The 12,214-nt window shown below is 37.9% G+C and overlaps 1 protein-coding gene across 1 annotated transcript; it reads right to left on the reverse strand.

The window, feature by feature from the left end:
• Positions 1–463: 463 nt before the first annotated feature.
• Positions 464–1,995, reverse strand: LOC141840179 (mitogen-activated protein kinase kinase kinase 20-like). The gene has a single exon (XM_074728090.1). It carries the CDS (start codon positions 1,867–1,869, stop codon positions 583–585), a length of 1,287 nt encoding a protein of 428 aa, XP_074584191.1. The 5' UTR covers positions 1,870–1,995; the 3' UTR covers positions 464–582.
• Positions 1,996–12,214: the final 10,219 nt, after the last annotated feature.

The raw sequence follows: 12,214 nt of genomic DNA on the forward strand, positions 1-12,214 counted from the left end.
TGAGTGCCCATGGAGATTGGAAGGAGGAAGCTTCAAATCCAAGGCAAGTGACAGGCGACTTGATACTGAGCTGCCTTCAGGATAAGCTTGACAAAGTTTCGAACTGTTTAATTGATTGTGTTTGTATTAGTTTGATTCTTGGTAGGAGTTTCTTTCAAACATTTGCTCTTTGTTCTTCCCAATCGCGAGGATCATCCTTCTGCCAAAGCAAAGTTCCTGGTTCCTGGTGATCCTTAATCTAAATGCAAAGCAAGAATTGTGAAAAAACAACGATGCATATTTTGGAAAAACATTTTTCATAGCCTTTACTATAGCATTTAGGAGTATAAAAATGTATAAATAGAGGTGGGCTGAAACATTTTTCCAAAGCTAATAGATGCAGAAAATCGAAGCCCTATTTTCTCTCTTATTATTACTCAAAAGAAAGTTACCAAAGAAAATTGAAGAAATTTCCAAGCGAGAATTGCATCAAAAAATTCTGTACTTGAGATCAATTTAAGTTTAGTGAAATTTACAACCTTCGATTCTCAACGAAGGGAGTGGAGACAGATCAATCTTAAAACTCTGTCCTGATGAACTGCTCTACATACAATGAACACCTGCTTCTGAATCGACCATTCTACTCGAATCAAAACCACAATCTATTCTTTTTGCACTCTGTAAACCGAAAGATGGCAAAGAGAGCTGAAATGTTGCAGAAGCTCCCACGTTGTCGAATTCCGTGTCCTCATCTGCTGCTGTTCTGCAGCCTTCTCCGCTTATCGTCTCCTCAAGGTTCGAGTCGTTTTCCTCTGAAACAGAGCATCTCACGTCGATCCACACATCGGATGATGAAGATGCAGCCCAATTTGGACACTGAGTTGCTGCCATTTCCTTCACGCGATCAGCTGGGGAAGGAAAAGAAGCAGATTTATCTAGTTCTGTTGAACTTTTCGGAGCGAAATCGATTGAATCGGATGCTGATCTCGGAGACGGCCAATCTGACAAGCCGAGGACGCTCCTCGGCGACTCGTCCTCCGCCGGACCACAACGGCTTAGATCGTCTTCCTGCGCCACGAACGGGTGCTGCAGCAGCATCTGCGCCGTCCACCGCCGCGCTGGGTCCTTGATAAAGCACCGCCGCAGGAAATCCTTCCCTTGCTCTGACAACTCCTCGGGAATCTCCGGCGACGCCGCGCCGAACCCGATCGCGAAGAGCAAACCCCAGGGATCTCTGCCTCCGGAGCGCCCCCACACCGGCCTCCCGGATGCCATCTCCGCCACTGCGCATCCGAGCGCCCAAACGTCCGCCGGCGCGGCGCACTCGCCCCCCGCTGCAGACTCCGGCGCCATGTAGAGAGGGGTTCCGCGAATTCCTCTGCTGGAATTCTCCCCGATCTTGCTGGCCAGTCCGAAGTCCGCTATCACGACGTCATCGCGGCCGCCGCCGCCGACGACGAGTATGTTCTGCAGCTTGATGTCGCAGTGCGCGTAGCCACGAGCGTGGATGTACTCCAATCCACGGAGGACCGAGCGCGCATGCCGTCTAATGGTCGGCTCCCCGAGTCCCCTGCCGGAGCGGCGGACAGCGTCTTGGAGGCTTCCGCCGTCGGCGAACTCGAGGAAGAGGTTATAAGACTGAACTCCGGTGGCCTCATCGACGACGACCTCGTCGCCGAAGCAGCGCACGATTTGGGGGCACCCTTGGAGTTCACCGAGCACGGAGTACTCGTGGCGGAGGGAACCCGACAAGGACAGCGGCGCGGACTTAACGGCCACCACGGAGGGGAGCTGCCTCTGGCAGGGTTCATGGACGAAGGCGAGGCTGACGGTGGCGAAGCTGCCGCGGCCGACGACGTCGCCTCTGCTCCACTCCATGCCGTTGTCCATCGGCGGATCAATCTCTTGTCGACCCAAGATGCTAATTGGCGATCAATACCAGCAATTGATGAGTGATCGACGGCGCTTCTTCTTGGAGGCGGAGGCGGAGGAAGAATTCGATAGAGAGAAGCTTGACGACGGATTGTAACAGCAAACGAGCTATATTTATATTAAGAATGAAAAAAAAAAGGAGAAAAACAAAAGAAGAAGGCATTGAACACGTTGATACTGAGGATTTCGTGGGATGTTTCCTGTGACCATCGCGATCTGCTTCGCTTCCTTTCGATCCCCACGTGGGGAAATTGTTTGTCAACGAACGCTCAACGACGGAGGGTAGGAACCTAATTAGGGAACTCTGCCGGACGTTCGGCATTTTACTTAAATTGTTCAACGGCGACGACGATGAGGAAAAGTCTCTATTTTTGTTTTCCACCGTCTATTAAAAACAAAAATTTCATAGTTGGAAAGAAAATAAAAATAAGTATTTGGAACTATTTTTTAAAATATATTACTTTTACTATTATTACTTTTACATATCTAAAAATGTTATTAATATTGCATGGTGAATTTGATGAACCATCAGATGATCATATCACTCAACTTCTTCTCATTAAATCTATCGGTTATCAAATAAAGGGACATGATTGCCTCCCAACCCAATACCAAAAAATCTAACGAACTCCTAACTTACCCGATAAACATTAATGTTTAGGTAGCAGGTGAGAAGTAGCACTCGATCGGCTGGAGGAAATAGTTCGAAGTTGTTGAGGTAGGCCTCGATTAGGGATTATGAGGTGTCTGGACATTGGACAAACTCAGTGACTGGTCTTATTTTTTTTTTATTTATTTATTTATTTTGCGGTTTTGGAATTCATATCTGCCACATGCACGAGCATTAAGTGTCCGATTTATCGTGATATATCACCGATCGATGACGTCAATATTGCAAGTCATTGTTGTTGGAGCAATCGATCTAATCAAGGTTGACTAAGTTCGATTGATGAAGTTTGTGACTTGAGTTTGAATTTCAATATTTGATCAATATATTAGTTGACAAAAGAAAAATACAAATGGATCACGGTTAACAAAGAGTTGATATAAAGCGTGAAATTCTGACAAGTCAAAGATGATCGGATGTTAGATAATAAGGAAGTTTCAGTAAATCAAAGTTGATAGGATGTTAGACAATGATGAAATCTCGACCGTTAGAATTAGTGATTTTCTCATTTTCAAAAATCTTCCGGAGTCAGAGAAACCTCTTACAAAATTGTAAGAACAATCACAAATATATAAAAGAGTAGTAATAAGTGAAAGTGCAAATAATAAAGACAAACTCATGATAAACTAATTGGAAATCTTTATTATCCCAACACTCCTATTAGTGCTTCTCGGACCATACGAGCAGGACTTGAGTACATTTTTGAAGCACAAAATTAGAGAACTTTGATTAGGTCATAAGAGGTTGTTTCGAATCCCTTTTATAGAACTCGATCGATACTCTTCTGGTTGATTGAAACTCTCTCTGGTCGATCAGACCTCCACTGATTCAGATGTGAATTAGTTGATCCTCTTTGAGCTAAATTTTGACCTTCTAGTCGTAGGGAACACCCTCTAGTGGCTTGGAGCTTAGTCGAAACTAATCCGAGGACCGACTTGTGTGAACCCGATCATGTCGACTTTCGGTCGATCGGACCCTTTCGGTCAATCGAACCCTTTCAGTCAATCGGACTTTTCTATCTATCGGACTACCTTTCGATCGACCAAATCATGAACCTGATCACCTAGATCAATTACCAATTGGTCTGGCCATAGTCTTTGTCCGGCTGTTGTTTACAACAAAACAACAAGCAAAACTATACAAAAACCTAGTACTTGATTTACCTAGCATACTAAGTTTATTTTGCCAAGTGTTTAGTTGACCCTCTTGGACTTAACTTAGTTCCCAATTAGGTCTTCCCGTGCCTATTCAATGTTCAATTTCTAATTAGGACTTCCACTGCCTAATCCTACTAGAATTTTCACTGTATAGTCACCAAGTGTGAAGTATCTGGTCTTACTTGGACTTTTCACTCACTTCTAAACTTCAAGTCAACCTTGATTTGCTTAGACTCTACACTCAACTTGGTCACCCTTAACCAAATTCCCTTAAATATATTATTCAAACCAAAGTATCGAAACTCTGGAAGCCGATTACACCAACAGTTGGTGCAATTGATCTCTGATCAAGGTTGGTCAGGTTGACCAAGTTTGGTTAACCAAGCTCGGTGTAACTCGAGTTTGAGTTTTGATATTGATCAATATGTTAGTTGGTAAGAGAAAAGTCCAAGTGGGTTACGATTGACTGGATATTTGGTGATAAAAAATCCAACAAAAAGTTAACATAAGATGTGAAGTCTTAGCATGTCAAGGTTGACCTGATGTTAGATAAATTAGATAAAAAGAAAGTCCCAATAGATCAAGTTAATCAGATGTTAGGCAATAAGGAAGCCCCGATATACTAATGTTGATCGAATTCCAAGCAACGATAAATTCCTGACAAGTCAAGGTTGATTGGATGCTAGACAAAGGGAAGTCTCAATAGGTTAAGGTTAATCGGATGTTGAACAAAGGAAGTACTAGTAGGTTGAGGTCGATCAAATACCATGTAAGATGAGAAATTAGTATTAGTAAGATTGAAACATGAATGTTAGTCGATTGATAGGGTGTATCGATAGACTAATGAACTCAAAATTTTAAAATTGAGATTTGAGATATTTTTTTTAGAGTTTGCTACAATAACTATGTTATAGTAATTGCTACAATGTCTGTGAACAATAATTTACTACAGTAACAATCGACTGATGACACTGTAGTAGCGAACATAAACTTTAGAAATCGATTGGAAAACTCAACTGATTGTAATTAGTCGACTGATGGAGTGCACAATCGATTGATCTCATTGTTTGAGTGAACATTCGACTGATTAAGTAGCAGTCAACTGATGATTTTGGATAATCAACTGATGTTGAGGTAGTCAGAATCATTAAGTTGAAGGGTTAGAACAACATTTGAATCCATAGTTAATCAATTCATGGATGGATACGATCAATCAATTGATAGGTAGAAATCAACCCAAACAGCAGCCCTATAAAAGAAGGTTTTAAAGTGTTTTGAGGGAATCATTTTTTGGAGGTTTTGAAGCAAAGTGTTGATACATTCCTGACCAACAAGAGGCAAAATCAAGCGATTAACAACAAATAATGTTGAGTTCAATTTGTGTAAACTTGTTAGTTTAAATTGTATTTTGATTTTAATTTTATCTTTGTATTTGCTTATATCTTGATCAAGAACGGGTTTAAGAGACTTCTCCATCTCCGAAAAATATTCGAGAAGGAGATGGATAGTAAGAATAGTTCTCTATGATTATGTCTTGAACGTAGTTGCGTTAGGAAAACCAAGTGATGTGGCGGGTCTTGAGTAGTCTTACGTGGCAGCGAAGGTCAAGAACCAGGCTGATGTGGCAAGTCAATGGGTCAATAGTCAACCTTAGGTGGGTTGGCTCAGCCTATCTCTTGGCACCCTCTCGACAATTCGATTAATCTAGCCCTCCCGACCTCGACAATCTCGGCCACTCGGCCTATCTCTTGGCCCTCCGACCTCGACAATCTTGGTCACTCGGCCTATCTCTTTGTTAGTACCAATGGAATCAAAATATCTCCACAATGATATGATATTGTCCACTTTAGGCCTAAACTCTCATGGCTTTGTTCTTGGGCTCTCCCTAAAAGGTCACATGTCAATGGAGATAATTTTCATCTTTTTAACCTCATGATCTTTTTCATGTACTTTAGATGTGGGACTATGTTTGCACCTTTGCAACCCAATAATCCCCCCTCAAACAAAGGACCACAGACCCCCCTCAACGTCGTTTTTGATGTCTGAATCCTCGACCCACTAGAACTTTTTACCTCTTGGTCCACCCGACCTACTAGGACTTCCCACCTAGCCGCAACTAGGACCTTTTGCCCCTCGATCCACCCGACCTACTAGGACTTCCCATATAGTGGCAACTATGACTTTTTGTCTCTCGGTCCACCCGACCTACTAGGACTTCTCACCTAGTGTCTGGTCCTCTTGATTCAGACACAGGAGCACCCCCCCTCGATCCACCCGACCTACTAGGACTTCCCACCTAATCGCAACTATGACTTTTTACCTCTCGGTCTACCTGACCTACTAGGACTTCTCACCTAGTGTCTGGTCCTCTTGATTCAGACACGGGAGCACCCCCCCTCGATCCACCCGACCTACTAGGACTTCCCACCTAGTCGCAACTATGACTTTTTGTCTCTCGGTCTACCCGACCTACTAGGGCTTCTCACCTAGTGTCTGGTCCTCTTGATTCAGACACGGGAGCACCACTTTCTTTGTTTAAGGTTCAAACCACATGGTTAGATCTGGATCATGGCTCATCCGCCGGTTAGTCCGGTGAAGAGCGATCTCGCTCTGATACCACTTGTTAGTACCGATAGAATCAAAATATCTCCACAATGGTATGATATTGTCCACTTTGGACCTAAACCCTCATGACTTTGATCTTGGGCTCTCCCCAAAAGGTCTCATTCCAATGGAGATACTTTCCATCCTTTTAACCTCATGATCTTTTCCATGTATTTTAGATGTGGGACTATGTTTGCACCCTTGCAACCCAACACTCTTGGCCCTCCCTACCTTGATTGTCTTGGTCACTTGGTCCTCATCTCGATCACTCCAACCCCGACTCGGTATCTCTCCCTCTCGACCATTCTCATCCCAGAAGATGCCAAAAGCTCTCAGGTGTGTGGGACCTACTGGAGAATCAGTGCAGTTATAAGATTGTCAGACTTGTTCCCCTGGATCCCCTCATGTCTACGCCTACGGCCAAAAGGTAAGAATAATCAGTACTGTCGAGCCATAGGGCGGTTACGAGATTGCCAGAATTGGTCCCTTGGATACCATATGTCGGGGCCACTAGAAAATAATTGTTAAAACTTGCCTCCTCAGTCACTGCAGGGGTCTGCCCCCGTGTCAATGTAGAGATTCCGTCTTGTGAGTATATAATTTCTCCCGCAAATATGAAGATCTCTCTCGATTCTCAGCTACTTCATACATTTCTCCTTCTTCTTCTTTTACTGACTTGAACATTGGAGTGCCCTGTCGGGAATTTTCGGCACCCTACTAATCTGTTTGCTCAGCTTTTTCTTCAGCTCCCTTCGCCGGTGGGAGTGACAACGCTTAAGGTGATAGATTCTTGATTAGTGGTTTGACCGTCTATGACATCTCCGGAACACCAAGTAAACAGTTTGTGTTGTGTTTTGTGTCTCTTTTATATATTGTTTATTTGTTTCCGTTATATACTAATGAATTATAGACGAGCATACAGAGTTTTTAAAAAAAAAATGAACAAAACTATTCACTCTCTTCTAACTCACTCAGGCCCTAAGAGTTATAATAAAAACAAGCCTCATGTATCGAAATGCCAGATGTGTAACCCTTTTGATAAAATTAATTATATAATAATTTTACTTAAAACTAATATGTAGTTTGATAAAAAAAATATGAGTAGATTTCAATGATGCGTTTATTTAAATTTAAAATTTACATGATAGAGTAGAAGTTTGGACTCTAATCATATTTGAATGGTTGATCATTTAAAATAAGTAAATAAATGAACTTCAATATAATTTTAGATTCATCTATTAATTTATATTTTGGCCAATGATGCTTTTTTAGTTGTTAATAACTTTGAAATATATTTGTCTATTTAAATTTAATTTTTTTAAAGAATAATAATAATCATATAATAATTTATATCAAAACTTCTAATGACTATTTTAGAGTAGTTCAATCAGTTTAAAAGCATGAACTTTAATAATTTTTAGAGTAGATATTAACATTTAAAGTTTAAAGGGAAATGAATAAATAATAATTTTGATTAAAATTATTATATGATTATTTTTAACAGTTTAGTTATTTTAAAAGCATGTGCAGATATTAATAGTCTTGTACAATCAAAATTTAATTAAAATAGATCAGTGATAGTAGGATTAGAGGGATAAATTTGAAAGGTTTCTTTGATGATTCCATTAAAAATAAGGATGGTTACTTAATTATGATTTTTACCTTTCCATATTTGCATTATTATTCAAATAGCTAGTATCAGATTTATCTTTTGCAAATTAAATCAAGTCAAATTGTAAAAAGATTAAAGCCAAAATTTACATTAAAATTTTAAATAGATTAGATGAATTATTTTAAATTTATTTTGGAAATTAATTTTATTTTTTTAAAAAAATAATTTTTTTATTAGTATTTATACAGCACTACAATTTATTGAATTTTTGTTTCTTATATTTTATTGAATTTTTAGTTGAGCGTAACATTAAACACTAAATTAATTTTCTTAAAACAATTTTTTTTAGAGAGGCAAACCGTACATTCCACCATGAATTAAGTACACCGTAAACGTCCAAGATCCAACAACCGATGAGTGAACAGTATTTTTAAATATCTAAAAAAAAAAAAAAGAAACGCATTTTATTTAAAAAAACTTTTAATTGTCCTATGGAAAATTGGCGAAAAAGATATTTAAGTAGAAAAACACGTGTTTGTTCACGTAGACGACAATAAATTGAGAAAAAAATCGACTCGACAATGCAATTTATTTTGGCCTTGTGTTTTATTACTTCGCGTGTAGATGCGACATAAATTTCAATGCTATTAATTAAAAATAACAACGCATTTCACACAGCCATAAGGAAATTGGACTGAGACACCCGTGTCTTTCAACCATCCATGTTTATTGACGCCCACACATCATTTTTCATGCTTTTAATTAAATACCATGCCCACTGGGTCGGTAGGGGGACACTGCTCACGTGATAATTTAAAATTTATTTATTGACGGTCTTTTTTTAAAAAAAAATCACGCACGAGAAAAAAAAAGTTTTCTCATGGTCTCCGTCAACGTCGCTTTAATACATTCTCATTTCTACACATTTTACTTTAATTTCAAGATTATGTATAGAACAATATCGTGACTTCTCACCCCGATGAGAAACGCCAACTCAACCATAAAATAATAGTTACGACTTTATAACTTAATTTTTTTAATGGTTCGAATGTGATTCGATAATGAACGCGCAATTTTTGGGGACCAATTTATTTTATTCATGGGAAATTAAAATAGTAGATATTTTGGTGAGAATTTGGATAGATGGACCACATGGTCCGCGTGTGGCTCCGCGTCTCAGGTTCTTATACGTTTATTGTTGGGTTGAGTTAACTTGCGGAATCAACGGGCGAGCGTGAGGACGAGCTTCCACAAGCGTTCGCTTGGCGAGGGTGCACCGATTGAAAGCGACGACGACAACGATGACGACGATAAAAGCACGGTCGAGTCGGAAAGCGACAAGATGCGAATTCCCATGGAATCGCTCACCGTCGACGGCGCAGGTGGAGAGATGGGGATGAATCCGATTCAGACACGAACGAATTGCCAAGTCGTGTCGCGTGCATGAACTTCAACGGCCGTTGCTGTTATTTTCCGGAGCTTGGGATATTTATGGCTATCAATGGCGATCGATACAACGATATATATGCATTAAAAAAACTATTTTTTTTTTAAATTTTGTATTCTAGTGACCGAAAGGAAAGTATCTAAAGTGTCCTAATCAGTTAATGCTAGATCATAGTGTTGATAATTTGTCCACATAATAGATATTTAAACGGATAGAAGACATACGGGCTTTAGTAGATTTTAGAGGGAGGCAAAGGCAAAAGAGGCCAGTCCCAAGTCTATGATTTGATTTGGGCTCAATGAGCTTATGGGCCGGCCTCTGTCCAGCCCTTTTAAAAAAATCTAAAAATATTTCAATAAATATTGAAGTATTTTAGAAAGAACAGATGCCCTTTAATAATGTCAAATCCCCTTTGAATAAAATATTTATAAAATCTTCCTCCGCTATATGTATATTTTACCACTCTGACATGTCATATGATACAAGGAAAATGGTGCATTCGATTAAAGTATTTGTGAAATAATCAATATATTCAAGATTAATCAGTTAAAAAATTTGAATATTTAGGTTTAAAAAAAAGTAAGCGAATCTTATACATCCATACAGTGTGATGGTAAGAGATATAGTGATATTTATATACCCAAGGTTCAATTCTCATGATAGACGATCTTACGTCCACATGGCTCTAATGGGATAGTTGGATTGTCATATCGAGAGTTGTTTGAACTTTTAAATTTATTCAATGAACGAATAAGGAGGAAGACTGCTCATCTCCAGACTAATTGGATCCAAGGTCCAGAAATCTGAATTAACAATAACAACAACACAAAAGAAAAAGGAAATCTTCTTAATTGCATGGAAGAAAGATCAATTGCTCTTTCTTGTTCTATTCTTTGATTAATTTTCTTGTTACCCTTTTAACATCCCTTCTTGATTTGTACATTTCATGATATCTTTTAACCGATGAAGTTTTTAGATGGTTACTGTCACTAAAAGAAAACTCTAAATTAACAAATGAAATAAAATTCGATCGTTAAATAGAGATTCAATAAAATCATAAATTAATGATGAAATTAATTTTGATTGTTAAATTAACATTCGATTAACTTTTCAATTATAAATTAATGATGAAATTAACTTCAATCATTAATTAGCATAAAATTATGTTCGCTTAATAATTATGGTTGTTAACTATTCATCCCAAATTAATGACAAAATTAATTTCGATCATTAAATTAATAATCGATTAAATTTTTGATAGTAAATTAATGATGAATTTTAAAATTAATTGTTAACTTAATGACCGATTAAATATTTGATCATAAATTAATGATGAATTTTAAAATCGATTATTAAATTAAAATTTTAATCATAAATTAATGATGGATTTTAAAATTGATCGTTAAAATAACGACCGATTAAATTTTTGAACATAATTTAATGATGAATTTTAAAACCAGCTATTAAATTAATGACCAATTAAATTTTCATTGTAAATTAATAATAGATTTTAAAATTAATCATTAATTTAACGACCGATTAAATTTTCAATCGTAAAATAACAATTCTTGAACTCATGACTAAATTTCTTGCAAATGAAACTCTAATAAGAGTTAGAGTTATCAGATTTATGCTACCACGAAGAGTCTTTTTTTCCTCTTCCTTTGCCTTGAAATACTTTCCGCACGAAATGAGTCCTTTCTGTTTTGGTTTTGAATTTTTGGAATTATTTTCCTTTGCTTGAAAAGCATGGTCCACAAGGTGATTGTTGCATTTGCTCACTCTTTTCTTATGAGCTTCTAAAGATCCAATAAGTTCATATTTTAATATAACCTTTGTAAGATCTTTCGATTTTCTCAATAACAACAATTATATGTTCAAATTTTTTAGAATAGCCCTTTTGATTTGATTAACTATCTTAGCCACTCTAGAGAAAAAATGCCTAGTTAATGATGAATTCTCCTTTCATTGATAAATGGATTCGTCATCAAATTTGACGACAAAATTATATTTTCGTCATCAAATTTGTGACGAAATTGACGACGAAAAATATATTCACACCATATTTACAACGCGAGCTATTACCAACGAAAAAATTTTCGTCGCCAAATTATTTTGCGACCAAAATATTTTTTATTTTCATAGTAAAATTTGTTGTAAAATGCTTTTAATATTGTATATATATATAAATTATCAAATTCACTCCCAAGCATCTTTGGCCTTTTTGATGCTAAAAATTCTAGGATAAACTTGCTGAATGATCCTAAGGCTGTAGCATTTTTCTTTACATTCTTCTCGTATTCCTTCTCTTTTTCTTCTGTCCAAGAAGATCTGTGATATCTTTTCATACCATGGGTTTTATTGTACGTGACTTGGCTCAAATCAATTCAGGCATGCATGTCAACATCCTCACGCCCGGGATATGGAAGGAGGTCTTCTCGGCTTTGGATGTGACACAAAAAGCCGAACCCTTTAGTTGAAATCTCCAACGTTAACCAGTTGAAAGCCCACCGTGAATCGGTTGAAAATGAGTTATGAATTAAATCATGATTATTTAAAAGTTTTGGTAATGTGGTGCAAGAACAGAGTAGAAATGCAAACATGCTTACCCGATCTTGTACGTGGATTAAATCAAATTGATCCATCGTTCCTCATAAAAACACTCAAAATAGCTCTGACACAGCAGAAGGCCGTAGATTCATGCATGGCTTTAAAGTTTCAGATTAAGTTCAGCATAATCACGAGCTCTATGGCTGGAAATGTCGCCTTACAAAGTGAATTAAGGAAGATCCTAAGTAGAATACACAAAACTGGAT

The sequence above is a fragment of the Curcuma longa genome, chromosome 1 (genome assembly GCF_044706935.1).
Source record: "Curcuma longa cultivar G26 ecotype Majalengka, Jawa Barat chromosome 1, ITB_CL_G26_1.1, whole genome shotgun sequence".
Lineage (NCBI taxonomy): Eukaryota > Viridiplantae > Streptophyta > Magnoliopsida > Zingiberales > Zingiberaceae > Curcuma > Curcuma longa.

Coding starts and splice junctions, on each gene's coding strand:
- LOC141840179 (XM_074728090.1), bottom strand. CDS start 1,869: ATGGACAACGGCATGGAGTGGAGCAGAGGCGACGTCGTCGGCCGCGGC.